Genomic DNA, 27,333 nt, shown 5'->3' with positions numbered 1-27,333 from the left:
CATTCCTCGAGTCTCCACTGCCACCAGGCATGCACCTATTCCAGTGGTCGGTCGAGGTGTCAAACATATGCTAAACAAGATCATCGTTATACAACACCATGCCCAGCCTTTCGATAGTCTAACAGGGTATCCCATGCGGACTACGACCTATATCTTGCCGGTAGTCCCTCAAGAAAATCTAGTGTATTAATACAACGCTTCGTCGAGCCCCAACGCCAACCTGAGTCAAACACGCTTGCGAAGCCATGCCAGAACTTTTGACCAACCTACCTATGGCTCGTCGTTGTAGATCTTCACGCGTTCGGCGACCTCCCATATTCTGCTTTGGTAGTTGTCTTGAATATCTGGTCCTTTACCTCCAGCAACTCTCAAGATCAGATCATTGAGACTACTGCGACCAAGAATATCAACGTGGTCACCAGTGTTTGGACCACCTCGTGGACTGAACCTGTCTGGTTCATGGGGCATTTCGTAAGTAGTAATTTTGACGCCACCTGGATTGTACCTAGTGATGTTTCGCCAGCCTTTGGAGCACATGTATCCTGTCGACAAGAGGTTGACTGTGCCGTCGCCTTCGCCAAATATGACACCGTGGTCTACTTCGGGTGTCCCGAAAGGAGGTGGTCCAGTTATGAAAGATGTATCGATTGATATATTTGTTCTGCGATTTTTGAGAGGATGAGTGATGCGATTTGTTTCCTTGTAGAAATATGCTCGCTCGGTAGGTTTACCAAAACCATAGAAGCAATAGATCTTGAGACTGGGGGCAAGTGGAAGCCTGGCCTCTAGAGGATTTAGCCAGGTAGTAGGTTTGTCTTCGTTTGCCTCAACTTCGGCAGTAGTGTGAGCGACACCATGCGAGAAGGAGCTTCGTATCATATCGCTGTACCAGTCTTCGCTAGTGTCGAGAAGGTAGTCAAGACTCTCCGTCATGGTAAGGTTTTTATGAGGAGTCAGAGTAGTATTTTGTGGAGGCTTAAAGGAGATAAAGGGGCCATAGGTAAAGTTATTAGCGTAGAGGTCGTCCGGAGCCCATGTAGCGTTACCCCATACAGCCTCACCTCCTTTAGGAAGCATTGAGGACAAGCCAGGCATAGCGCGGAAGATCTCTGCTCGGTCTTCTTTGGAAAGAAACTTCTCGAGACCATATACAGCAAAGGCATTCAGTTGGGCTGTGTCTTTCATCTCTCCAGACAACACGGCGGGGATATCCTTGACAGCACCAAGCATACAACCAGAGACATTGATCCAGGAGTCAATATTGTCTTCAACCCAGTTTGGCCCACCGCCACCATAGTCCTTGTGTTCAGCCCACTTCATGAAGTAGAAGAGCACTTGGCCGCCCATGGAATGTGAAATTAAGACAGACTTTTTGCCAGAGGTTTTCTTTGCAACCTCGATATAGCTCTTGAGCCTTGTAAAGTACTGGTCTCTTACTTCGAGGTTCATGTAAGTCAGACGCCAATCGTAGGCGGCAGTGAAGGCATTGGTAGGGTCATAGCCGATGGTAGCCAGATTCTCAAGGATCTTGTTCCAGATCCAGTAACCTGTGATAAAGAAGTCAGCTGCATCAAAGCCTTGAACAGCGCGCAGTTTCACTCCTGGAGGGTCTAAGCCTGTCTTCTTGTCCAGCATAATGTGCTTCTTCCACTGAGCCTGATCGAGCACTAATGCTCTCATCATGGACCACGAGCCCCATAACCGCTTTCTGAAATATCCTCTTGCTTCTTCCGTGGTTGACCATGATTCAAGGCCTGTGGAGATGACGCCAGGTATCATAATGACTGGGTGGTGCGCCTTGACGCCTTGAGCCTGAAGATACAAGCCAACAGAGAAGGAGTCGTAGTTGACCGCATCTCGTTCGGCTTTACTCAAGTCCTTGACATCTTTCACGATCCCTGCTGGAATGATATCCATCAAACTGTCCAGGTTGACATCTAGCAGGCCTTCGAGTTTGATAACCTCTTGCTGCTGAGCGAGGTACAAGGCGATGAAAAGGCCCAGGAGACCTCCGAGGAAGAACCATAATGTATACCTCTTCTTGCTTCCCTTCGTCTTTGTGATCTCTTCTAGCTTCTCGAGCTTTGCCTTGGAAATGAGTTTGACTTCGTCCCCGTGGTCAGGGTCAGGTGTCGACTCGCGACTGATGGATGGGGAAGGAGCGTCCTCGAACATCCGTCCCAGACGACGACGAAGCTCTGCCATAGTGTTGATGGCATAGGTACGTCTCTGGGCCTTTTACAGCCCAAAGATGTTCAAGGAACCATGAGACTTTGGTCGTGCGACTCTTTGAATCGTATTAATTTTCCGAATTTCTTCGTCCGCCAGTCGCGTTCACATGCTCCATGTCGTCATGGCAGGAACCGTTCGGATGCAGGTTGGTCTAAGCGAACGGAGGCCCGGAAGCTGCCCTGAGCCGAAGATCTTCAGGCACGATTTCGGGGACTGCATTGGCGAGCTGCAAAGTCTCATAAAAGCAGACATTTGCATGTGCCGTTCAATCTTCGAGACGAGTCGACCAGTATTGCAAGCTGGTCAACACGACCTTAGACCTCAAATGGTCGCCTTGTCAGACACGCTATGAATGATGAGGAACGGCGACCTCTTACTCCTACGCCAACGAATCTGCCCGCCTCGGAAATCGGCAAGCTGATTCAGACGAGCCCTCCAGATATTGCCTATATCCAATATGACATATCACTTGAGCCCAAATACCTACCTCAGATGCGAGCGTTGATCGCAAAGGATCTGTCAGAGCCATACAGCATCTACGTTTACCGCTATTTTCTTTACCAATGGCCAGAATTATGTTTCTTTGCTATCGATACCAGTACGCCTGATCGTGATCTTGTGGCAGTGGTGATATGCAAACTTGAGAAGCACCGATGTGGTCCGCTAAGAGGGTATATCGCTATGCTGGCAACGCAAGAAGGGTATCGGGGGAAAGGCCTGGCCAGGACACTAGTCAGCAAGGGTATTGATCTCATGATCGCAAAAGACGCAGATGAGATTGCGTTGGAAACAGAAGAGACGAATGTGGCTGCTATGAAGCTCTACGAAAGCCTGGGCTTTTTGAGGAGCAAGAAACTACACCGGTATTACCTGAATGGAAACAGTGCATATCGTCTGCTATTATACCTCAAGCCTGGAGTTGCTTCTATTCCGATGGATGAGTATGTTGACCCATATGAGCTTCCCCCAAGTGCTCAGGACGATCCCATGCTTGTGCAAGGTCTGGAGGATAGAGAGGAACTTTTCAGCAGGGGTATAGTGTGACGAAAGGCAAGGCAATCGCTACAATGTTGTGCGACGTGGCCTGTCACACCATTAATGTGCGTTCTCTCAAGCTCAACATCCTCACTCGATGACTTGTCTTGGGCCACACGCGGACCATACCGAGATCGCCTGTCGGAGAAGGAAAGAAGAACGAAATTGCACACGACTGGGCCTAAGGTTAATTTTAGCCTCGAGCCAGAATAAGAACGTGGACAGCGAGGAAGAGCAATGCAACTTGCAAGGAATGGGCTGCCTTATATCCAAAACTTGGCATTGTATTTGGCTTGTCTTGAGAGATAAGAGTCCTTACTGTGTGCTTTGAACCGACGGATTACCACGCTGACGAATGCCCGTTTACCGGAATATCAAGACGCCTTTTTTCGATTGCCACATGCGCGTTACCAACAACCTCAAGATATGCCACCAGCTCCACAACCTGCAAGCTCGAGGTGCTCCTGCAGCAATCTCTGATTGATCGTGGCTCGAACCCCAGCATGTGTGGATTCAGGACTTGTGAGGTGGATGCCCAGGTTGAGCATGACTTTGAACACTGGTCTCCAGTCGCTACCAGAGTCTTGGTACACAGCTCCGAATATTGCTTCGACCATACTTGCTACATCATCTTCTTTTCCGGCTTTGTTGCCTTGTTGCTCTTTAGTCAATCTTTGCGTCTGCTCATCGTCATTTGGATATAGCCCCAAATAGGCAAAGTCCAGAAGGTTGAGCGCTGTCCCTCTTCTTCCTAGGGTTCTGTTGCAAAGAACCTTGTTGGCAAGCTCCTCGGTCCATAGCTCTACACGACGTCAGTTATTTTCAGCAGGCTGGTTGTGGACTTACCGTTCGTGCATTCTAAGCTTGTTGCTCGTTTCCATTGGTCAGCAAGTATCGTCTTCTGTACTGAATCTCCTAGTACTGCTGGACGACACCATGTTGCTGGCGTGATTGCTTCGAGGCAGAGGCTCTTGTCCCTAAAAACATAGTCGCACATCTGCTCGATTCCTGCGATCCTCCTTGCCACGTCTGCATTGATCCACAGCAACGTCACTGTCGATACCGCATCGTCCAGGTATACGCCGTTACGATACTCTTTCTCAGTCTCCGCGTACTGTTGGATATCCAGCTGCTTGTGGTCAGCTAGATATTGAAGAACATGTGGTGCTGCAATCTGGTGATCTCGATCCCAGATGGCGACTTCGGCACAGTACGCAAAACCATCATTTACGTAGGTGTGGCTACTGGCGATGCTTATGGTTGAAGCTGAGGAACTAGTTGACTTTCTGGAAGTGGTTCCTGACGACGTAGTGTCGGTACGGCTGGAGGTGGAAGGTATAGCATAGCCGTCTAAGGAGGACTCCGGTTTGAGGACGTTATTGTTTGAGGGCATGTGCGAAGCCGCAACGTCCGGGTCAGTGAGGTTCGAACAGCCATGCGAGACTGGCGGGACCTGCTCAATAAAAGAACCTAGGTATATTGGCGTGCGGGCATCTACCAGAACGGCCGTCTTTCTCAATGGGGACGTGATTGGTTTAACATGAGAGCCCTTCCGTCCACCAACGAAGGACAGGCGGCCAAGCTGAGAGGTGATAAATCGAAGGAATCTTTTCATCAGGACTTGGTTTCGTGCTTTCCTAATTGAGAATGGACTGGGTATTCGACAAAGTGCTACATGCTATTCGTATTGTGTGACTGGATTGTCGTGTAAATATGTTGCATAGCGTTTTGAGAAGAGCAGGAAAGTAGCCCTCCGCCTCACTTTAATATTGCCATCTTCTTGTCCAAATGCCACACCTCGAGCTTTCCAAGTCATAGCGCTATCTAGCAATATCACAACCGCATGAGACGACTCAGAATATAAAGAGAATACTCACTCATCAGAATCTCCTTTTTGAGACAAGGCAAGAGAAAGGATGAGATCGCGGTTGAACTCTCTTGGCTGTGGAATTCCGGAATGATGTAGTGTAACATTTTGAACTGGACCAAAATCCTGAACGAACAACGAGCAGAGACATCAGTCGAACCTGGATCAGTCTCTCGAAAATGTGAACATATGACCCATGGTTGCCACGTGGCCAGGAAGTGAATTAGTTGAAGTAGGCCAGGCACTTTCCGCCCCTCGTATTCTCCGACGCTTTGTGTCTTTCGGAATAGAAGCCATCCAAGCTTCAGGTCAACAGGTCATATGTAGGAACTCAAAGCTCACTTATAGATTCGTCGCCCTCGATCGTGATCGTTAGGCACACCCATGTACGGAGTCCTGGAATGGCGGAGCTAGTGTTGGACGGCTTGGTGCCCTTGATGATCAGTAATCTAGTGCTTGACGACTGTCGACAAGACGTGTTCCAGGTGTAAGTTGTGCATATTGTACCATAACATCGGTGAGAATTCAACATGCCGCAGCCAACTCGTTCGATATTATGCAACCGGCAATTACTTGCATGAGCATTCTCCGCTGTTGGAAAGTCGCGCTCGGCAAGCAGCCAATCACGCAATTCAATTCTTTTACTCACAAGAAATTTCACCTCACAGTACAAATTTGGGGACAGCGCTGTCTTGGACACAGTGATATGACCTTTGCTATCTACGATCTCTGTCGTCGTTTTTAATCTCACCTTCGGTGCCACAAGCTACCCAGGCATGAAGTGGTGAAGCTAAGACAACATCAACTTCAGCAAGTGTGGGGACAACGGAGATATGGCGGACGTAGATATCAGGACTTTGGAGGACCAGAATTCGAGCTGGAAACAGACGGGAAAGGATCTTGGCTCAGGTGCGGCAGGTGGTATCGCGCAGGTACTTTTGGGTAAGTGGAAGGATCAAGATGTGTGAGAAAGAGCTGCCCGGCATGAGCTTGGCACGTTGACCTTCTATGCTGCATGTGCTAGAGGTACACAACGTTGTGCACCACGGAGACAATTTGCCTAGGCAGGAAGAAGAGCGAGGGTAGTCATTGACAGGAGTTATGCTGATGGTTCTTACACAGGTCAACCATTTGGTAAGTTCGTCCGGTAGAAGCCCTACCACTATACACGAACACAATCTAACACGATGACAACCACAAAGACATCGTCAAAGTACGGCTTCAGACAACAAATACCTATCCGTCAGCTCTCTCATGCGCCACTTCGATCTTCCGCAATGAAGGACCACTAGCTTTTTACAAGGGCACACTTACTCCTTTGATCGGTATAGGCGCGTGCGTGTCTGTACAATTCGGAGGGTTTCATTATGCTCGTCGAGCATTTGAAGAGCGAAATTTGAAGTCACATGGAAAGCCAGGACTGTCCTACTCACAATATTATGCAGCCGGCGCGTTCGCTGGTATCACTAATACAGTTCTATCGAGTCCAATCGAGCACGTAAGGATTAGATTACAAGCACAGCCACATGGGCCAGGAAAGCTATACAATGGACCTCTAGACTGTGTACAGAAGCTATCTGCACACGGGGGTCTCCTGAAAGGCCTCTACCGTGGCACAGCCGTCACGTTCCTGAGAGAAGCACAAGCCTACGGTGTCTGGTTTCTGACATTCGAGTACCTGATGAACGCAGACGCCGCACGAAACAATATTTCCAGGTCGGAAATATCAACGCCAAAGATTGCCCTGTACGGAGGTCTTGCAGGTGAAATGCTCTGGATCTCCTCATATCCGTTCGACGTAATTAAGTCGAAGATGCAGACTGACGGATTCGGAACGGAACAAAGATATAAGACGATGAGAGATGCGTTTGCACAGACATGGGCGACTGGAGGAATGAGAGGGTTCTGGAGAGGTATTGTACCAACACTTGTCAGAGCTATGCCTGTATCGGCTGGCACATTCGCGGTGTAAGTCTTCTCTCTATCGGTGTTCGAACATGATGGGCTAACGATCACAGGGCGGAGTTGACGATGAGAGCGATGAGCTAGGCTGCGATACAGTCACAACTTCGAAAGCATCGATGTAGGAAGTATTTGTGCAGGAGTAACGTTGTTTCTCTGCTGAAGGCCACGAAGACGTGCGCACAGTCAGGAAAGATGAGGAAGACCCACCAGGCAGACGTAGTGAAGTGAAATGCCAAGAGCCTTCTGATTACTCTGGTTATGCTAAACGCTTGCAAAATGAACTGTCACATACGTAAAGAAATATATACAGTCGTGCCACAGAGTCTCTTCCGAGCTCAGTTGAAATTACCTATAAGGAGCATCGGCTCTAGAGCAGGCGGCGATTTCTGGTTCCCACTTGTCACCGTTTGCCAGCAGCTTCTCCTTGTTGTACAGAAGCTCTTCTCTTGTTTCGGTAGCATATTCACCATTTGGAGTTTCAACAATGGCATCTACCGGACAGCTCTCCTGGCATAGACCACAGTAAATGCACTTTGTCATATCAATATCGTATCTGGTTGTTCTTCTTGCGCCGTCTTCTCGTTCTTCTGCTTCAATAGTGATGGCTGATGCTGGACAGACAGCTTCGCAAAGCTTGCAAGCGATGCATCGTTCTTCGCCAGAAGGATATCTTCGCAAAGCATGTTCGCCACGGAATCTTGGTGATATTGGGCCCTTCTCGAAAGGATAGTAAATTGTGTATCTGCGCCGAAGGTCAACAAAAAGGTATGTCACTAGCATTTCTCGAGACTTACGGTGGTCTGAAGAACTGTTCCAGCACAACATACATGCCTCGGAACATCTCCATGAGCAGGAAATATTTGCTGGCCTTGTTCAACGAACTCTCGCCCTCGTCAAAGCGTTTTGGCTTCGGCAGTCTGTAATTTGCTGGTGGCGGGCCAGCTGGTAGGGCATTTCGCTGTGCAGAAGTATGAAACTGTGAAGTGGCGCGGAGGATCTGAGATTGTTGCCATGGCTGAGCTTGTCGCAGCAGCGCAGCGGCTACTGTTGGTCGTGCGAGTAGTCGCGAAGCTGGCACGAGCGACGAGGCCATTGTATACACTGAAAGGTGAGAGAAGTGAGAGGTTGTGGCGTATGTATAAGCAATCGAATGTCTTGCACTTTGACGTCGTGGAGAGAAGGAGCCGCTTGCAAATCGCCAAAATTTCCACTTCTACTGGTCAATCGCGATTGTGGAGCCTCGAAACGAAGCTTGCACTTTCGAGCCACAGCTCACGGATTGTACTTGGTATCTCCTACCACTTCTGTATACCTCCTCCCATTGCAATTGTCACATCATCCCAACCTTTCTCTTCGTCCACTACAACAGCCATGTTCCGAGCAGCTGCCGCCCGAGCGCTTCGCGTTGCCGCACGTCCGCAATTCACACAACAAATCAACCTCGTTAGACCCCAGATTGCTGCATCATTACTCAGAAACTCTCAGACAACACCATCATTGCTCATCCCGAGCATAAGATTTTATTCTGCTCCGGCTGGCCTGTCGAGGGAAGAGGTGCAAGGACGAATTATGGATCTGCTGAAGAACTTTGACAAGGTACGTCACGAGGAGGAACAGTGCTGCTCGTCCAGACATTAACATATGAGCAGGTCGAGGATCCAACGAAGGTACGATCTTGCGTAAGACGACTGCAGTAGCGTCTTTTCCACTGACTTCTGTCCAGATTTCTGGCCAGGCACATTTTGCGAATGACCTCGGATTAGACTCCCTTGATACCGTCGAAGTGGTAATGGCTATTGAAGAAGAGTTCAGCATTGAAATTCCAGACAAGGAGGCAGACGCCATCCACAGTGGTACGTGAATGATCAAGACCGGCTCGAAAAGCAACGTGATCTGACTCCTGCTAGTCGAACAAGCAACAACTTACATTTGCGCACAACCCGATGCTCACTAGACCACTTTTCTCTGGCGCGATCGGTGTAAGGTCTACATTTTCAGCTAGAAATATCCTCTCCATGTACATTTCGCACGAGATTTGGGCGTTATCGTGACGCCAGGGATGTACTATATACCAGTGACAGGAACAAAGTTCTTTCAACCTTTTCTTGCTCAACCATGCGATCGAGAGAAGCTGTACCCAAGCACAAGATTGGCGAGTTTATCTGGCGGATGTTTTTCTGGCGAAGCACTCTGCAGGCTCGCCAGGCAGAGTCAATAATATTTGATATGCAGAGAAACCCTGTGCTGCTGCACATGAAATATTGTGGCACTATCAGCTCGAACCTACTAAATCTGATAAGCACTTAGGGGCCGCATCGAGCCTTTCCTACTATCGTCTCTATGCATACAACAACGCAAGACTCCGTGTTCGAAGCTCTCTACTGAACCTTTTCCTCGACCATATCACCAGGAATGCATACTATCCCCGAGTATCTGCCCATATCCTATGACAACCGAGCTGCTAACCACAATGTCGTCAAGATTTTCGACTTGAACCACCTACTTTTCACCCAACTAAGCTACAGGACCCAAGGCAGCGGTTCCGCGATCGTGAGACTGTGTCATGCTTGCCATCCCCTGATCCTCAATGGTTTCTTCTCCTAAACAACATCTGCTTTTAGTGGACACCCTTCTCAAGTGATCCGAGTCATTTCGCTATTTTGCTGGTGTGACGTAAGGTCTCTTACATAACTTCAACCAACGGCACCAAACATCGCATCAGAATGCTTGCAATCTCGCTATCTCCGTGACAACAAACACTTGATTAGTCTAACGAGGGCTGACCAGGAATTTGACCTTGTTCGAGGTGACTTACTCGATCTTCCTAGGTCATACGCGATAATACCGTCTAAATTCTGTCCTATCAATACCTATCGAAACACAGTGGTTGTGAAACACCCATTACGATGCATGGGAGGACAATAACGCTGCAGAGGAACGCAAAAATCCATTTCAACGGCTCACAATGAAGTCATTGATTGATTATCTATCCCAACCATCATCGTAATCACGATAGCCTAGAATACCTGGAAAACGTGCGGTACCTGTCAAAGACTCCCACTCACTTGAAGTATTTCAGCTCAGAATCCTTGAGCTTCCCAGCCCCCACCATCTCACTCGTCTTGTCAGAAAAGACCTTCTTTACCGCACCACCATCCTTACCGGCGACTTCGAGCTGAGACACCAGCGCAGCAAGTTCATCGACGTCAATGCTAGCAATGACCTTGTCAACATCGTTCAAGCAATTATCAATGTCCGATGGAGAAGGTTCACCAGCAGTAAAGTAGTTGACGTCCTTGACGCTGCTACGAACGGCACGCTTGTTCTTCTTTGCAGCGTTCTTAGCGGCTTCCTTTGCTTTCTTGCCTTGCTCCTTGTCAACTTTGGCTTTAGCATCTTCCTCGGCCTTTCGCTTTTCTTCCTCTTCCTTGGCTTTGGCCTTGGCTTCAGCTTCGGCTTTGGCTGCTGCTTCCTGAGCATCCCGCTTCTTGTTCTTGTTGGCCTTTTCCTGCTTCCTGAATCGAGCGATTCGCTCGTCGTAGCCTAGTGCATCGTCGACTAGTTTCCTGAGGCGCGCGGTATCTTCGGTCTTTCTCTTTCGGCGCGCGTTATTGTTCTTTCGCTCGATGTGTCGCTTGTGGTCACGGTCGGCGTTGTCGTCTGGAACGTCCTCATCGAGGTACTCGAAGCTTCTCCAGCTGTCAAAGTTGTAGAAGAAGTCGTAGAATCGTTCGACATCCTCTTTCGTGCTGTTGTCGTCGCCGAGTTTGGGAACTGGCTGCTTGTTGCTGAACCTGCCCTCACTCTCGAACACAGGACGCCATTTCTTGTAGAATGCACCTGGTTTTTGAATGTCTTTCTTGCTGGGAGGCAGCACGTCCGCAGCCTCATCTACACTGTCAAATTGCCTGCGTCGGGCCGGGTCGGTGAGGGTCTCGTGGGCTTTCTGGATACACTTGAAGAAGCCATCGGCATCATCCTCGCCAGCAGCCGCTTTCTTGTCAGGATGGTGCTTGAGCACCTTCTTTCGGTGGGCTCGTTTGATCTGGTCGTCTGTGGCCCGCCATCTGTACTTCGATAAACCGAGGACAGCATAGTGGTCCTGACCTCGCCAGTCCTTGGGGTCGCGAGCGAGCATCAGAGGATCTTCAGGCTCGCTGATCTCGCCATCGTCGTCCTCCTCGACCTTCTTGGCCTTGGATTGTTGCTGAATGCGTTCGTCTTCAGAGAAGGTACGACCTAGGCGCTTGCGGCGTGCAAAGGCCATGAAGGCAGGGCCAACAGGCTCGATGGTTCGCATCACTCCATTGCTCAAGGATGACACGGAGCGGAAGTTTGGGTTGCTGTCGTCTGAGGCTTTGAAACCCTCGGGAGAGGGCACGACCTTTGAGGTGGTCGACATTGTTAATAGGTTTTTAACTGTTTAGCAAACCCTTGTGAGGTGAAACGAAAGGTGAATGATAAAGTGCAAGATATTGATACAGAAAATAATTTCGCAGACTGAGCCTGAGGCATCACATTTCAGGAGTGGTCAGCATCGAGTAATAATGAATACGGCCGTTATTACGTCTGATGTTCACGAGGCCATACGGCAAAGTCACCTCAAAGATGCAGGACCGATGTTTAAAAATCCAACAGACGTTCGTATTGATGGCAGAACAAGCACGATCAGAGATATCAAACCATAGTATTATGAACATCATTGCTCACAAGGTATGCATACAGACATCAACCTATATCTCACTCCTGGACAGCTTGCGCAAATGCCTGTCATTTTCAGGTCGTGTCAAAGTCCGTTTATTCAAATGTTACATGCTTCTTAAAGTGGGCTTCGAGTATCATACATGGGCGGGCATATTCCAAAGTAAAGGATAATGCCTCACTATAGCGCCAAGTAACCCTCATGCTTCATCACGAAACGCTCCTGGTGTTCTTTCAAACTCGCCCACTGTACCAGCTCCTCTTCCTCAATCTCTTCTTGTGTTTTGCCAGCATATGCTTGAATACCCGCCAGCTGAATTTGGCCTTGAGGCATCGGTTGCCCTTGCATGTACTGATTGCCACTCTGCGCAGGCTCGCCGCCGTGCATGAGTGAAGTTCCGATACGCTCGAGCTTGGAGAGGATGTCAATAAAGCCTCTCAGGTACTCTTGAACCTCACCAGCATCGAGGTTCATGCTGCTGACGGGGCTACGATCTTGATATAGAAGAGTAGAGGCAACCTGGCGTATTTTGTCGCACTGCAAATCAAATGGTTAGCAAAGTTTGATATGCTCGGGGCAGAGCTGGGTGACTTACAAATGAATGACCATTTGGTTCCATGTTGACTTGGTTGACAGCCTTGAGCAAGCGTGCCATATCTCTGACAATATCTTCCCGTTCTAGAGCCATTTGAGTTTCGCCATCGTCAGTTGCCGCGGACTCGCTCGGGGTGTGATCCGTTCGTGGTGGTTGGAAGCGAGACTCGAAGCCTGTAGCTAAAAAGGCCACAGTAGGAGAAACTTGTGGGTTTTGTGGTTCCTCTACCTTGTAAGTCGTCTGAGGCGAAGCCGTGCTGACTTTTTGTTGCTGGTAGATCTCATATAGGTTCCAGTATCGTTCCACGAGATAAGACCGTGTCGCAAGCTGGGAGCCGTAAATGTTCGCCTTCTGGACCTCGAACTGCACAGTCCGTCGAGGGTATGACATGGTCCGCCGTGGGTCGCTAGCTGGGAGAAGGCCAAGCTGGTCAGCAGTAGGATCGCGCCGCCCATTGAGTAGGTGGGTGTATTGAGCAAGATCTGATTGAGGTTGACGGGGTGGCCATTCGCCAAGATCAGGTCGTTGCTCGAGTCGCAGTTCTGATGGGACATCTCTTGTGATGGCCTTTACATTTCGAAGAGCGTTTCGAATGGCTGCGCGTTGACGTTCCCAGTCAAACAATCTATTGGCGCCGACAGCCATTTCGATGGCGGTAATGGCATGGAATGCTCTATAGATCTTGATGTTGTAGTTGAACCCCACAAGTCTCGAAATTTCACCTTGTGGTTGGCCGAGGATAGCATTTGGAACAATGTACTTGTCGTCAACCTCAACTGGTAATGGCGGCAGAGCGTCAGAGTGTGCATGAGGCATGATCACGTCAGAGTCTGAGCTGCCGAGTTGTCGCACGGTCATGGAACCAACAAAACATAGCCAGAACAGCCTGCGACCACTCTGTTGTTCGACATAGTCGATGTGCTCACCCGGAGTCTGCTGCAGGGTATGATCATCTGCTTTCTGGTAGTTGAGTGTCCGCAAGATTATGACACATTCACTGCAGTAAAGACGCCATCTGCGTAGGTCGTACATGTAAGCGAGAGACAAGCCAGCTAGATAGCTTCCACATGCATCGTAGAGGTTGAGGTCCTCTCGGTCAAGGAAGCCTTTGCCTCGTGCTTCCGAGAAGACAAAATGACAGCGTCCAATAAGGACGCTAGCATTGGGGAACATGGCCCTCGCCTCAGGTGTCACGAAGACCTGCTTGACTCTTCGGGGGAAAGAGGTTACCAAGCACTCGATCATCCCAGCAACCAATGCTAGGAAGCTCTTGTTCGTCTGATCCTCACGTCTGGCAAACTGTTCTCGAAAGGTGGGTTCGTGCGGAATAGGTATCAGAGGGTGGATGTAGGTGAAGTAGTCATCAATGAGCACGTTCAACGTAGCAATGTCACAGATCGTCTCGGCTGAAAGTTGTGTTGACATGGGTGCAGAGAGCGCAGCCAGACCATAAGCTGCTTCGGCTGTAGGCGATGCAACTTCGACCGAATTATAGCTACCATCGTCAAGCAGTCTTTGGCGCTTAACAGCCTCTGCATGTCTATTCGGAGGGCCTCTTCGTCGGCTTGGTCTGTTGAACGTGCATGGGATATCGAGACTGTCATGGTTAGTGTTGAGTTGAGCTCGCTGCTAGATGAACTGACCTTGCACATGACTTGCATGGTGGACCACTTTCATCGCACTTGACTTTCCTCACACTACAACTATCGCAGGCCTTTCTAAGACGGGGCTTGACCTCTCCATTACCTTTTGATTTGGTTGTAGTGGTTGGTGTCGCGGGCGTCAGTGGTGTGGCTGGTTGACCTTGCTCTTGGTAAGCAATTTGTTGGGCTGGAGGCGGTGCTGCCACTGGCGGCGCATCCTCGTAGCGATATGGTCCCTCAAAGTCTGGATAGACCGAAGGAACAGGACCACTGCCGGAATCAGCCATTGTTAGGTCACTGCTGGCCTTTGATTATGGCTGTCGGTGGAATTGCGGTCCGGAGTTTTACCTGAGACGCGAAGTTGTGAAGAGAAAAGCTGTGGTCGAGGTCAGATGACGTGCCGTCGCGTGACTTCGCGTGACTTCGCGTAGAGGTTCACTAAAAGTGCGGCAGGAGCGCAGATCAGTAATTCATACGAATCTTTGGGCTGAGCTATGAGCATTTGTGAATGATAGGTACAATCTTCAAGGCTACATAAGTCAAAGAAAGTGGCCATATAGTGATTTCCGGAATTTGCATACAGCGTTTCAGTCTACACTTTGGATGCCTGAGAACGGATGGTACAATTTGAATAGTATAGCTGATCTTTGGTTTTCAGCTCATCGTTTGCGCAGAAGCAAGATCTCCCAATGACCATGCATATTGGTTTACGTGGGCATACAGGCAATATCAGGCCCCGATACTTTGACCAAATTATGCTTCGACTTTGATACCGTACATCGAGGGTAGTTGCAAATTCGTTGTTAGTCCTGAAAATTTACGAAGCCTCCATATTTCTGGTTGAAGGAATCGAGGTAAGTTGGACTGTAAGTCAATCTGTCCCCCGATTTCCCCTCTTAACCATCATTGATAATGGACGGATCAGAGTGAATACGGGGGAGGTCAGTTTTGGTAGAAAAGAAAGCACGACCGCGAGGTGTGGCAGTAAGATTTCAAGACTTCGTCGCGATCTCCACATTTGCAACCAGTCCCAATTTGGCCCACAGCATGACGTGCGTCCACATGGCAGGCGCGAGACTCGCAGGCAACTCGATTTTGGGAGCAGTCCTTGTAAACCAGCTTTCGTCCTCTTGTACAGATTTCCTTTGTGATGCACTGACAATAGCGCTCTTCTGTGTCTGTTTAAGCAATGCCGTCTCTGAATCCCGTCAAGCTCGTCGGCGGTGCATCGTGGCTCTACCCGATCAAGGTCAGTGCATACACAGGCAGCAGAACGTTCGTAGACTGAGACAGCTTTAGGGCATCTTCTACTTTCTAGGACATACTCGTTATTACCCTCTGTTCAGGAGTCGACTGATACCCGTTACTTTGTTGTCGTTCGTCATTTATGGCATCCTCTTCACCTTCGCATACCTCCCAATCGTCGCCTTCTTGGCTATCTGGCATGGCCCTACAGCCTGGATAAACGGAGCTTTCCTCATTCTCGGTGCTGGCTCAGCGGTGATTGCCTTGCTGTTTGAAGCTTTCTTTGTCGACGAAACCCTGGTAGATACATTTGACGCAGTGTTGGTAGATCAAGGCTGTCAAGAGCTGGTCAGTCGAGGAAGACTGTTGGATGAAACAGCTCCGAATTCTGTCAAGTCTCTGGGAAAGCCTACCATCTCCAGCGTCTATTCTCCTTTCAGCTTTCGCCAGATTGCTCTCTTCGTCGTTACCCTTCCATTGAGTTTCATTCCGATAGTCGGCATCCTCTTCTTCCTAATTGTCAACGGCTTCTACGCTGGAAGCCTGGCTCACTATCGTCTTTACAAGCTTCAGGGGTTGTCCAAGAAGGAGCAGAAGAAGGAAGTTAGCAAGAGAAAGCTTAAATACACCTGGTTCGGCGCTGTTCACCTGTCATTGCAGCTCGTGCCCGGCCTGAGCATGCTCTTTCTTCTCACCTCAGCTGCTGGTAGTGGTCTATGGGCTGCCAAATTGGAAAAAGAAAGGACGTTGACACAAGGCGCAACAATTCAACCGAATGAGAGATATGAAGATGAGCCTGTTTGAAGCACATTAAGAGAGTCGTCCTTGACAATACAGCCAATAACGCCAATCGCTAGCAACGAGACTCGGAATCAGAGTACGCTCGTGCATCCATGGTCATTGTTTGAACATATCCACTAGCTCACCTAGACCGTGTATGATCTTAGTCGGCTCAGGCCCTAGGCGATCTTGCCATCCTTGAGAACTCCTGTCAACCCAAGCTGCGTTGAGACCAACCGATCTAGCGCCGACCACATCGAATGGGTTTCCTGATACCAACCAGACCTCTGATTCCCGGCCTGCCATGCGAACACAGTGGGCAAGATATTTGTATACCTCAGGCGCGGGCTTAAAGCTTCGGATATGGTCAATAGACACGAGTTGAGAAAAGACATTGCTACAATCTGATAACTGCGACGATCCGTTAACAGAATTAGTGATCATCTTTTTGGTGCCATTCGAGAACACGACACATTCAACATTGTCCAGGTTTCGAAGCTCTTCCAATGCCGGCACTACATCTTTGAAGGTTGATAGGCTGTCGTACGCCTGCATTACCTCCTCAATATCATTTATCTCCATGCTGAGACGATATTCGGCCAGAGTATGCAGAAGAGACTTTCTGGTTACTTCCTCAAAGTCCTGATATTGTTCTACCGTACGATTTAGCAGATTCAGCAAACCACTTTGCGACGTTACTGCTTACTCATCGAGTTCAGCCTGAAAGTGTATTCAATCTGATACCGACGCCACAATGTGGCTATTGACTCAGCCATGTCTTGTCCATAGTGTTTCGCGAGCGTCGTTGCGATTGAATGTGTCGAAAGCAGCGTTCCGTAGAGATCGAACGCCAGTATTGTCTTGTTGGTCATATTGCTCGTGCTGGGAGTCCGAATAGTCGTAGACAACTTTTACCACGTTCAAATACGAAGACAATAGCCAGCAAGCATTGCATTCACCACTATTTGCGCTTCAAAACTGTGGGGAGATTTGTCAGATGGTCTGAAAACCTACAGTAGGTGCGAAATGACGACACCGCAGCACTATTGAGCGACTATTATCTCACAAAATTGAACTAAAAGAAATGCACTCTCCTTCTACTCTTAGCACGTTTTGACTGGAAAGAGAGGTGAAGCAGCAATTGTCCTGAGAAGAGTTGATCTTCATGTCTCCAGAGGATCGTTTCCCGGCTGTCTGATTATTCTGATTTCTACAGTTGGTCATTCTCCAAGTATTTGCACAGTTCTCATGCCAAGTCATTTCCAAAGCTCTATATGATAATCATCGGCTCACATGATATCTTCATGCGTCTTTAACCCATAGCCCCTGCTCATCCTTTCTGTAATCCCCTAGCCCTGCATCGGGATCCCTCTCGCCCATCATGGCTTGCTGCATAGCAGCCTCTGCCTCCGTGAAGACCCTCGCCTTCAGCTTGTTCTTCTTGCTCCTGCCTTTCACTGTGGTAGGAGAGCTCTCCGTAGTATCTTGATCATCATCTTGCCGAAGAACTTTGAACTTTCGTGGCTGTCTGAGCCTTTTCGCTTTCTTCCGTCTAGCTCCCTGCGTATCATGGTTGCTTCCAAGGTCAACCGTATCCTGGTCATCTCCCGCTGAAAGCTCTGCAGGCAAATGCTGCTCGCGATCTGCCAGTTGTCGTATATTGGTTATCTTCTGCTTTTTGGACGCAGGGCGTTGTTGTCTCGTGTCCCCATAGACCTCCGAGTCGTCTCTGGCTCTCTTCTTTTGCGGACGTGTTTCTAGACGAGGACGAGCTTCGCTGTTTATGACAGATTCCTTTCTTTTTCTTGATTCTGATGGGCGTTCAGCATCAGCTCTAGAGTCCCTTGGTATCTCGACGTACACTCGCAGGTCTGGCCATTGATGCATCATCTTATCCCTGACAGTATGAGGCAGCTCCCACGCGAAGTGGTTCTCCTCCAGCTTGCTGCGGATGATGTCACCCTCCAGCTTGTTGATGGTGGCGACCTGGTCTCTGTAATATTCAAGTTGCTGGAGTAATTCGTTTGGCTCAAGCGCAGTGAAGCTACTAGCAATCTGCTCCGGCTCTTCCTCGAGCTCGTAGCCTTGACTAAGCTGACGTGCTTGACGTTTTCTTCGTGTAAGCTCAGCCTCCAGGATCAGTATGCAGCGTCTGCAGTTAGCGAGTTGACTGTCATACACTTGGATGCCTTTTTGGCTGGTTGTGGTGATGCCAACACCGGATAGACCAAATGTAGGGTCTTCCGTGAGCACGCTCACATCATGTGGAGTGGTCTGATCGTGCTCCAATGTGACCAGCTCCTTGGGCTCGTCGATCGGATCGTCGCGATCCTTACGAGAGTTGAGTTGCTGATAACCGTCGATTTCTTCTTCCGAATCTTCATCGAAGTCGACATCCTCGAACCCTTTATCCTCCTCCTCAGCCTCATCGGCAAGAGCTCCGTCGAGGCGTTCATCGTTGTGATTATCATCGTTACTCTCATCATCATGATCCTCTCGATCACTACCGTCTGCCTCTAGCGCTTCAAGGGTGATGAGGTGGTTCTCAAGAGCAAGTGATCCTGGTGCAAGGGTTATTTCCTGCGACAGGCGGTGACCCTGGGTCCTGTAGCGGCGATATTGGTGTTCCTTGTTAGTTTCGTAGTAAAGATCTGTGGTTTTCAATCGCTTAAATTCGCTCCTTGGAAGTACTGTTTGGCAGGACGAGTAGTTGATGTCATAGATCTCTGCCCTGTCTTTCAGTCCATGCGTGCCATAGACCATGTCAAAAATTCTCAATCTGTGCTTGAGAACCTGAATTCGTTGTGCGTATGACAGACTCTTCCAGTCGGATACAACTTCGGCAGTCCAGTCGTCTCTCTGTTCCGCATCCGCATTCTGCTCCGTGGACTCGTCCCTTGCAAACAGTTGCGGAATATGTTCGGCTTCCTTGAGCAAAGAAGAGATATAATCATCTTCAACCATGTCTCTGTCTTCGGCTTCATTTTCAGAAAAGTTCTCTTCTTCCGACATGTGAGTATCAGCTACTGGTTCGTGGACCGAAGCTGTAAGTGATGGCGTCCGGCCCTGCTTCGTTGTTGTCGAACTGGACATCTTGAGCTGGGCTAGTCTTTCGTCCTTACGCTCTTCTTCGTCCTTATATCTTGTGTACTGGCCGTTGCACTTCATTATCCAATCAGTGAGGTCTTTTGCTTTTCTCACCTGATAACCTTGACTTCGGAGACCTCTATAGATATTCTGCTGTCGCAACTGGTCGTAAGCCGGTCCTTCAGGTTCGAATCGCTCGAAGGGATCTTTGTACCACTGCTCCAAGACGTCGTCTTCCTGGACGTGTCGTTGTGATACCTGGAACATCTCGTCGACGGAATGTGATGGGCCTCCGTGGTTGTCCCTCTCATCTGCGTGATTCCATAATGGCGAATCGTCTTCCGAGAACTCCTCATCGTCCACTTCGAGTCTAGGTCTCTTCGTTGGTCGAAAATCGACATTGTTGTGGTGGTTACTGTTTCCACGGCCTCGTCCACGTCCGCCACCACGTGCTCTACTTCTTCCCCTGCCCCCACTGGCGCGTCCTCTTGAGTTACCTCTTTGACTTGAATTTCCCCTCCGTGGCTGTTCACCATTCGTGTCTGCATTTTGCCGCTTCCTTCCACGAGAGCTAGCCTCTCTGATACTGGCTAGAGTTGGAGGCATTGTGACGAGATCCTGATTATGAGCAGATGTGGCAAGCTGTCGCACTCGAGTTGGTCGTCAAATTTGTAACAGTACCAGGGAAACTCTGTGGTGTGTTCCCGAAAAAGCAACAACATCAAGAAGAAAGAGTTGATGATGTGCGCCTTTGTTTGTCGCGGCAGTGAAATCCCAAGATCGAATCTGCTGTATGTGTTGTAGAAACAATAGGAAAAAAGCCGTTGTTCGTCACTCTAAGCCATGGAGCGTTTGGATCATCGTGACAAGGTCGGATAAGTGAAAAGGTTAATAAATAAATATAGCTGGAGAATAGCCTGCGTGATGTTGTTGAAAACATAGCTAGTCAGTGACAAAGTTCTGCTGTCGCATCAACAAGGATGGCCGGATGTCGTGGAAGTAGGAAGTACTTCCATATCTTTTCCAGAATTCAGAACCACAATGAAGACGTCGCCAGCACGGCATAGTGCCTTCCAGGTCAATTCTTCTTCCATCGCACTTTCCGCACCCAGTTTGCCCATTTTTGTACATCGTCCCTTTCACAGATTCTCTCGACAGTGAACCACTCTTTCGCAAGCTCTTCGTTAGACGCCATGCGATGCACAAAAGTGTGACATGCTCGGCAAAGCCAAGCCACACTGTTCAATTGTGACTCTTCATGCCAGCCACGTTTCTGTACCTTTGCATGCACAGCTTTCGGAATGAGATGGTGATAAGTCATAGGTACCCAGTCACGATCACATATCTCACATGCTGTCACTTTCGTCTCGGCCCATTTTGGCGGAGCAGCTGCGGCCGCTGTCAGATAAGCCACGATTGCAGGTGACAAGAACGACTGTAAGTCAGTTTGAGGTGGTTTGACCAGCTCATATGCCTCGAGACTATCGTTGACAGATGGGGGTACAAGCTCAATGATTTCCTCATACGTGCTCAGAGAAAGGGGCAAAGACCACTTCTCAGACAAGGCGGCATTTTCTTGGAGGGCTCGATGTGAGATCCTTTGCAAGTCTCTCGGTAGACTTGGGAAGATCTCGCTCGCTAGGTAATCTGAAAAGTCCACGAGCTGAGCAGGATCGGTTGTAGTGGTAACATCTTTCGAGCTTTCGATGCTAGAGTTCGACCCAGCAGAAGTCCTTACTCGTGTCTTCTTCTGCTTCTGCTGACGCGGATTTGATTTCTCCAAGATAGTCGAGAACAGGCAGTCCCTGAAAAGATTCAGGTTAGTGTCATCGTCTTCTTCGTCTACAGACATGTCGCACCTGCAATGTGAAGCAGAGGCAAGCATTAGAGCTCATGAGGTCAGTGCTCAATTTCGCCAAGACCATGCAAGCACTATAGTGATGCCTGGCTGAAGCTTCGAGAATAACATTAAAGTTATCTATAGGCATACCATTCTTTGTTTCGGAAATAAATATGCTCGGACATTATTTGTCGCTCATCAATTGTACATAGCAATATAACCGTGCTTGCGATGACAAGTCAAATGCTATTTATAGGCAATCAAAGTAAACGTTTGCCAGCCCTATTCTATCATGTCGCTCAGCTCATTCGTTGAATTTATTAGAACTTCAGCATACCACCAGTATGCATTCAAGCAGCTGGTCTAGTAAAAGCTGCGTCCAGAACTTCATGGCCACGGCGAACATGATGCTAACTTGCATTCTGTCCTTTTCGTTAACCCTTTCACTTCTTGGCCTTCTGCTTCCTCAATGCTCCCTCCATTCTGCGTCCCACTTCGGTGCGGTGAATTGCTGCGTTTCGTCCTCATTGTCAACTTCTTCCTCCTTGTCAGCATGATGCCCTCCGTGACCATGTTGGTGCTCCTTGAAATTTGTTTGTTTTCCTAACACGCTGACGCGTCTACTAGATGTATTTGCAGAGCTATACTCGATCCGCCCTCAAAGACTGTGTGTGCCGCCAGGTGAACTTGCACCGACTCGCCGTCATGCCGTTCTGACCAGAAATGCTGATCACGCAACTGATCCTTGGTACTGCTGGGTTTGCGATCCGCAGGTGCCTGACGATAAGATCGCTGTTCGTGCTGGTATGGTGTTATGGATAACTGGACTGTTGTGCACTATGCTAACGACGTGGCTCGTGTAACGCATCGTTGTGGTATCTCGTATCTCGAGCTTTTGAGAGTAGTGATTGATGTTTTCAAGGTTGCATTCAGTAAGTGGATGTTCATCTATCCTCCTTCAACATCCATGTCAACAAGTCGACCTTGGTAACGACGGCGACTGGTTTCAGCGGTCCATCCTTCTTGTCGCCGTCACGTTCCGTCACGATTGCCGCACTTTGCCATTGAAAGAAGCGATTCAAGGCCACTAGAGGTGTATCCATAGTGATCTCCACGAAACGTCTTCCTTGATTCTTTTTGTTCTTTCGAGATTCATCTTTCTGCTCGGTCATGCCATGACTTTCCTCAGCCACACTGTTGGTGATACCTGCCTCGAGACCCATGTTTTCAACGTCCTGCGGGTTTGTGATGACCTCATCAATTTTGGTAAAATCGAACATGACATCGTGTACTGAGGATTTTCCTGTTGCACGACCGTGACTGATACGAGAGAGAAGGTTGCCAAGCGTAACCAGGCCGACAAGACGTTTGGAAGGTGAAGGGCCAAGGACAGGTAGCTGGTCGTAGCCCTTCTCACGCATGATCTCTATGGCCGAGCTGCAGGGCTGATCGCTGGGAATGGATTGTATGGGCTTGAGGCGTAGAGACCGTACAGTTGCACCTTTGAATGGATCATCTGCTTTCTGTTTCTTCTCTGTAGTGGGTGAGCTTGGTTCAGGAGGTGGTGTTGGAGGTAGAAGATCGTTTGCAACGAGCCAGTCGTCATCAATGAACTTGGAGAGGTAAGAACGAATACTGTCAGGTAAGATTACTACGACAACATCGTCTTTGGTAAAGTGAATATCAGGGTCTCTGGCTGCTTTAACCAGGGCTGCAATGGCCGAGCCAGACGAACCACCAACCAAAAGACCCTCTTCCGCGATTAGACGTCGAGCAAAATGGAAGGAGTCTCGATCGTCAGTCTTATACCATTTATCGACAATTTTCTGGTCAAGAACATCTGGAATGAAATCGTAGCCAATACCTTCGACCTTGTAAGCAGTATTCATGTGGTCGTCGTTCAGCATCGATGGAAGAGCAAGGATGGAACCCTGAGGATCAGCTGCGATAACTTTGATATCCTTTTTGTGCTTCTGCAAACCACGTGCAAGACCAGTAATCGTGCCACCTGTGCCGGCACCTGCAATGACTGCAGTAACAGTGCCTTCTGATTGTGACCATATCTCCTCAGCAGTGCCAAGCTCATGGGCCAAGGGATTGTCGAGATTCCCATATTGATCTAGAATATGAGCATTTGGGACCTCTTTCTGCAACTTCTTTGCAACACCGATATGCGACTCGGGACTGTCGAATGCTGCTTGTGTAGGTGTTCGTATGATTGTTGCGTTCAAGGCCTTCAGAACAGACACTTTCTCGGCTGACATCTTCTCAGGCAAAGTAATGATTGTCTTGTAACCTTTGACTGCTGCGACCAGAGCCAAACCGATGCCAGTGTTTCCACTTGTTGGCTCAATGAGTGTATCTCCCGGCTTTATCCTTCCACTCTTCTCTGCCTCTTCAATCATCCTTAAAGCGATCCGATCCTTGACACTACCACCAGCATTGAAGTACTCACATTTTGCCAGTACAGTACACTCCATACCCAGAGACTGTGGAATCTTATTCAGGCGAACCAAGGGTGTGTTTCCGATCTGTTCGGTAATGGTGGCCCGGATGCCATGGTTGTAGGGACGAGGGGATGGTGCTGGCGCAGCGTCCGCCATTTTGCTTGCTTATCAGGTTCTCGTCTTATCCTTTCCTCTTCTTCCAACGACCCAGAAAGATTGAACAATTACACTGATTTTCTCAATCACTCAGGCTGGTACTACTCCTAGTGAGCAATCGGAGTTGGAGGAATATAAAATGCACGGGAAGCCTGTAGGGAAGACAATATGCCTGCACTAGATTTCCCAATACTAAGGTCTAGTCAGCACCAGTCAGAAAGGTCGTAAGAACGAGCATATGATGCACTGCACGTAGTATTCTCGAAAGCGTTCCGCGAATAAGCGCCTCGCCACCAATTGTTACGGTAGACGATTCTGCCGACGGTGAATATGCGTTGAGAGGCTCCCTGAGCCTCCCTGCTGAGAGGCATGTAAAACACCACGTGAACACGTGGACTTCACTGCTACAGTGGTATCAACACTTGTGCCCTTGCAATATTCTTCTCATCGAGCTCAACTCAACACGTGAATGGCCTCGATGCAGCTAATCCCAGAACCTATGCCTTCCGCTGTCACAGAGCTAGTTGCTATATACCCAGATCGTCCAGTCCATTCATCCTACCATTCTCTGTCTGCCACTGAGACTTCTGCTAGGCCAAGTCCCATTACAATAGAGATAACGTCCTGTCAATCATAACGGCACTCATCTCGCGGTTCATAGATCATGTCTTGGCCACGAGTGCGGTCTGGGCTTTCATTCAAGGATCAGCTTGCATGCGCTCACGCTTCTCTGCATGCCCATCGCGCCTCTACGCGTCTAGCTGCCTCCTGCTCTCCACCTTGACGGCAAGTCTTCAAAACACGACCAGGTCGATGACAATAGAGCACTTCTTCTTATGTTCGAATGGGCTGACGGCACAACATTTGCTTCTGTGGTTTGGTAATTTTTCTTTTGCCATTGCTCGTCTCTAAACCCTATCTCTCAACACGAGTACAGGGGAGGGCAGCGTTCCCTTGCTCCTGCCCTATCTGCTCGTGATTCCGACCTCACTCAAGGTCGGGCACAATGGAGTACAATCTCAGTATTGTAAAAGTGCCCCTCCCACAATGTCGTTGTGTACGAAAAACCAAGACCGTTGTTATAGACGACAAAGCCTGAGACCGACAGGTATGGAAATGAAGTCAACTTTCGGATAACGTACTGGCAGAGTATGGCAGGACCGCATGCCAAACATACAGATATATTCGATTCGTCCTTCCTCACTTTCAGAGTAGCATAGGACAGAATTAGTGTTGCAAAACTAACAGTACACACACAACAGTATGGACCAAGACGAAAACAACCTTCGACTTGCACTCGCCAGTATGCAAAGCACTCAATCACCAAGCGACCCGCCTATGCAAGTCGATGCCGAAGTACATTCCATCATAGAGCATGAGACGCTGGAGCCTGCTCTGGCATACGATTTCAACGCACCTCTCGATTCAATAATCTTGAGCGAGACACCCGACCTAAACGGTGAGACTAACGACGTCTGGCTAAACCGTTATACTGAGCTGCTTCAAGACTCGGCACAACAAACCGAAGAGCAAGAGGCGTACAATGCTACTGAGTTGCTCGCTTTGCTGGAAAACACTTTCGATGAGGACGAGAGTCGCAACAACAGTCTAATGTCCTTGCCTGCCACCCGTGAAGTCCGAAGCCCCCAATCCATGCATTACGAAAGCCTCTACCTGCAGCAAAATGGGCAAAACCAGGTGAGTTATGGCCAATCCTCACATGCTTTGCAGCAACAGACTGGCCAGCCAGACTTAGAAGCGCGACTCTATCGAGGCGTGAATTCAGCTAACGAAACAGGATCCGTCGACCTGGTGTATGACTATGAAGTAACCAACTGGGCTGACGCCTTCCAACCGGTTTCTGTAGCCCCGACCTCCATACCACTCCGACCTGCGCCAACCACTGCCAACAACAAGAAACCTGACAATCCACACAAGCGTCCAGAGCGACAGAAGTCCTGCTTCCCTTGCCAAGACAAGAAGTGGACCTGTGTACGCCTGCCAAATGGCCTCTGCACAGAATGCGTGGTCAGGCAGCGTACCATTGAAGCTCTCAATGCCGCAGGAAAGAGCGAGGTCGTATTCCCTGCCGCCATCTGCTGCGTCCCCGACGCGACAGATGAGTACAAGGATTTCCGGGGTCTACGAGCCACAGAGACCGGCCGAGCCAAAGCGTCCGGTGATGGCACCTGGCGAGCTCAGACTGAGAAGCGACAGGCAGAGAAGGACCGCGGCGAGCGAGAGACTATCGGCCGGGTTCACAACCGAAGCGGAGATCTTGTTCCTGGAGAGCCTCTGCCTAAGCGCAAGAGGGTCAAGGTCGGAGAGAAGGGCAAAGGCAAGGAGTAGGTCAGTGAGCCACCACCAAATTTGTGAGATTAACTGCTAACAAAACTTCCTAACACCCAACACGCACTAGTCACAAAAACCCAGTACCTCTTGAGAGCTGTAAGACCTAAAAGGCAGGCCAAGGTGTCAGGGAAAAAGTCTTCAAAGTAAGTCAACCCCTATTCCCTTAATCAACTGTACAAGCATAATTGCAGAAACGAATCGATCAATCGCGAGGCTTGAGCTAGCTCAATCTCTTGTCACAAACAGCCTTCTTTGAGACCATGTAATCTTGTTCAACCATTCCTGCCTTTCCGTTGATTCCGCGCTGCATAATGCTAGACCAGAGAAACTTGCGAGTGTCCACCTGTGAGCAATTCTATGAACGGCATTAAGGAGTAGAACCTTGAGAATGAATACTCGAGCACACCAAGTCGGTCAGTCCAATCTGCCATTCAAGAGCGTGATATGTGTACACGATACCATCTATACGTAGATCAGGCTTGAAAAATCACGTGCAGTGGTTCAAGGAGTCACGAGAAATGCATGCTGACTGTGCAGCTAGCAAAGAATATGATGGTGTCTTGTACAACATTGTTCTGCCATATTCCAATGCTCTTCTTCCTAGCTCAAATATATGCTGTGCACTAATTCTAGCTAACTATCTCTCCATGTTATAAAGACTCCCACGTACACTGGTATTATCGTCTTCGACATTGTATCTTGACATTCACTCCTAATCTGCTGTCAATGGTCTTGCTGTTCCCCCACTTCCCACCGTAGCTCTCTTACTTTACAAGTATCAGTACAGCAAGATATTCCACGCATGAACAGATTCTTTCGTGACCACTTCATCTTCCTCTTATTCTCTTCGGCGAGGTTCGTAAGACGCGCGAGCATGGCTCCTGAGTGACACTAGTCAATGCTTTGATGAAGGCTAGGTTAAAGGCTTGATACTGTTGTAAAAGTACTTGAAAGTGAGGATGGTCGACAATAGCTCGGGATGTCTTGACTAGTGCATCGACAAGTGTTTCTTGTATTTCGCTGTAGTCTGTGCCTTCCCACATCCATAGAATTCTTATCCAAGGAACCCAATCATTTTGAGCGGCCATAGGCATTGAGTACCAGCTACATAGCTCGCTGCGAATTCGATCGAGCATGTAGTCTTTGGCGACTTCGCGGAGCACAACGATGTTGTATTTGTCTGCAATTTGATGAACCTTCGCTGCAGTGCTCATTCTTTCTGGGTAAAGAACCTTGTCATCAAAGTTAGGTTTCTGTAGAGTATACAAAAAGACAAGCATAACGTCGACCGCGTCAGGTTCATCCTCGGGTAGGTCGATGGTGTTGTTGGCAGCTTCCTGCTTATATTAGTAGTTGCTCTTCGTCATTTGTAAAGTGCTGCAAGATA

The 27,333-nt window shown here is 48.9% G+C and overlaps 14 protein-coding genes across 14 annotated transcripts; 5 read left to right on the top strand and 9 right to left on the bottom strand.

Annotated features, from left to right (window-relative positions):
- Positions 1-270: 270 nt before the first annotated feature.
- LRO1 (phospholipid:diacylglycerol acyltransferase) lies at positions 271-2,205 on the bottom strand (the record flags this gene model as incomplete). Its single annotated transcript, XM_064894586.1, has 1 exon — positions 271-2,205. The coding sequence occupies one exon, from the start codon at positions 2,203-2,205 to the stop codon at positions 271-273; it is 1,935 nt and encodes a 644-aa protein (XP_064757273.1).
- A 148-nt stretch (positions 2,206-2,353) lies between these two features.
- naa30 (N-alpha-acetyltransferase 30) lies at positions 2,354-3,276 on the top strand (the record flags this gene model as incomplete). The annotated part of the gene is made up of 2 exons (XM_064894585.1): positions 2,354-2,377; positions 2,551-3,276. 2 exons carry the CDS (start codon positions 2,354-2,356, stop codon positions 3,274-3,276), a joined length of 750 nt encoding a protein of 249 aa, XP_064757272.1.
- A 410-nt stretch (positions 3,277-3,686) lies between these two features.
- LTR64_000198 (uncharacterized protein) lies at positions 3,687-4,660 on the bottom strand (the record flags this gene model as incomplete). The annotated part of the gene is made up of 2 exons (XM_064894584.1): positions 3,687-4,069; positions 4,114-4,660. 2 exons carry the CDS (start codon positions 4,658-4,660, stop codon positions 3,687-3,689), a joined length of 930 nt encoding a protein of 309 aa, XP_064757271.1.
- Positions 4,661-5,967: 1,307 nt separating this feature from the next.
- YMC1 (carrier protein ymc1) lies at positions 5,968-7,183 on the top strand (the record flags this gene model as incomplete). The annotated part of the gene is made up of 4 exons (XM_064894583.1): positions 5,968-6,076; positions 6,257-6,268; positions 6,337-7,102; positions 7,153-7,183. The coding sequence occupies 4 exons, from the start codon at positions 5,968-5,970 to the stop codon at positions 7,181-7,183; spliced, it is 918 nt and encodes a 305-aa protein (XP_064757270.1).
- A 261-nt stretch (positions 7,184-7,444) lies between these two features.
- Positions 7,445-8,192, bottom strand: NdufS8 (ndufs8, ubiquinone oxidoreductase 23 kd subunit; the record flags this gene model as incomplete). Its single annotated transcript, XM_064894582.1, has 2 exons — positions 7,445-7,841; positions 7,894-8,192. 2 exons carry the CDS (start codon positions 8,190-8,192, stop codon positions 7,445-7,447), a joined length of 696 nt encoding a protein of 231 aa, XP_064757269.1.
- Positions 8,193-8,470: 278 nt separating this feature from the next.
- Positions 8,471-8,960, top strand: ACP2 (mitochondrial acyl carrier protein; the record flags this gene model as incomplete). The annotated part of the gene is made up of 3 exons (XM_064894581.1): positions 8,471-8,695; positions 8,749-8,766; positions 8,823-8,960. 3 exons carry the CDS (start codon positions 8,471-8,473, stop codon positions 8,958-8,960), a joined length of 381 nt encoding a protein of 126 aa, XP_064757268.1.
- Positions 8,961-10,106: 1,146 nt separating this feature from the next.
- Positions 10,107-11,501, bottom strand: zuo1 (Zuotin; the record flags this gene model as incomplete). Its single annotated transcript, XM_064894580.1, has 2 exons — positions 10,107-10,116; positions 10,165-11,501. 2 exons carry the CDS (start codon positions 11,499-11,501, stop codon positions 10,107-10,109), a joined length of 1,347 nt encoding a protein of 448 aa, XP_064757267.1.
- Positions 11,502-11,981: 480 nt separating this feature from the next.
- Positions 11,982-14,326, bottom strand: LTR64_000193 (uncharacterized protein; the record flags this gene model as incomplete). Its single annotated transcript, XM_064894579.1, has 3 exons — positions 11,982-12,338; positions 12,397-13,993; positions 14,040-14,326. The coding sequence occupies 3 exons, from the start codon at positions 14,324-14,326 to the stop codon at positions 11,982-11,984; spliced, it is 2,241 nt and encodes a 746-aa protein (XP_064757266.1).
- Positions 14,327-15,228: 902 nt separating this feature from the next.
- LTR64_000192 (uncharacterized protein) lies at positions 15,229-16,088 on the top strand (the record flags this gene model as incomplete). The annotated part of the gene is made up of 2 exons (XM_064894578.1): positions 15,229-15,288; positions 15,339-16,088. The coding sequence occupies 2 exons, from the start codon at positions 15,229-15,231 to the stop codon at positions 16,086-16,088; spliced, it is 810 nt and encodes a 269-aa protein (XP_064757265.1).
- Positions 16,089-16,181: 93 nt separating this feature from the next.
- LTR64_000191 (uncharacterized protein) lies at positions 16,182-16,936 on the bottom strand (the record flags this gene model as incomplete). Its single annotated transcript, XM_064894577.1, has 2 exons — positions 16,182-16,717; positions 16,771-16,936. 2 exons carry the CDS (start codon positions 16,934-16,936, stop codon positions 16,182-16,184), a joined length of 702 nt encoding a protein of 233 aa, XP_064757264.1.
- Positions 16,937-17,366: 430 nt separating this feature from the next.
- LTR64_000190 (uncharacterized protein) lies at positions 17,367-19,757 on the bottom strand (the record flags this gene model as incomplete). Its single annotated transcript, XM_064894576.1, has 2 exons — positions 17,367-19,199; positions 19,266-19,757. 2 exons carry the CDS (start codon positions 19,755-19,757, stop codon positions 17,367-17,369), a joined length of 2,325 nt encoding a protein of 774 aa, XP_064757263.1.
- A 472-nt stretch (positions 19,758-20,229) lies between these two features.
- On the bottom strand, positions 20,230-21,176 carry LTR64_000189 (uncharacterized protein; the record flags this gene model as incomplete). The annotated part of the gene is made up of 2 exons (XM_064894575.1): positions 20,230-21,010; positions 21,142-21,176. 2 exons carry the CDS (start codon positions 21,174-21,176, stop codon positions 20,230-20,232), a joined length of 816 nt encoding a protein of 271 aa, XP_064757262.1.
- Positions 21,177-21,935: 759 nt separating this feature from the next.
- On the bottom strand, positions 21,936-23,594 carry CYS4 (cystathionine beta-synthase; the record flags this gene model as incomplete). The annotated part of the gene is made up of 1 exon (XM_064894574.1): positions 21,936-23,594. One exon carries the CDS (start codon positions 23,592-23,594, stop codon positions 21,936-21,938), a length of 1,659 nt encoding a protein of 552 aa, XP_064757261.1.
- A 1,263-nt stretch (positions 23,595-24,857) lies between these two features.
- Positions 24,858-25,943, top strand: LTR64_000187 (uncharacterized protein; the record flags this gene model as incomplete). Its single annotated transcript, XM_064894573.1, has 2 exons — positions 24,858-25,053; positions 25,102-25,943. 2 exons carry the CDS (start codon positions 24,858-24,860, stop codon positions 25,941-25,943), a joined length of 1,038 nt encoding a protein of 345 aa, XP_064757260.1.
- Positions 25,944-27,333: the final 1,390 nt, after the last annotated feature.

This window comes from Lithohypha guttulata (genome assembly GCF_036872675.1).
Source record: "Lithohypha guttulata strain CCFEE 5908 chromosome Unknown scaffold_1, whole genome shotgun sequence".
NCBI classification, from domain to species: Eukaryota; Fungi; Ascomycota; class Eurotiomycetes; order Chaetothyriales; family Trichomeriaceae; genus Lithohypha; species Lithohypha guttulata.
This window is presented reverse-complemented; position numbering and strand designations above follow the sequence as displayed.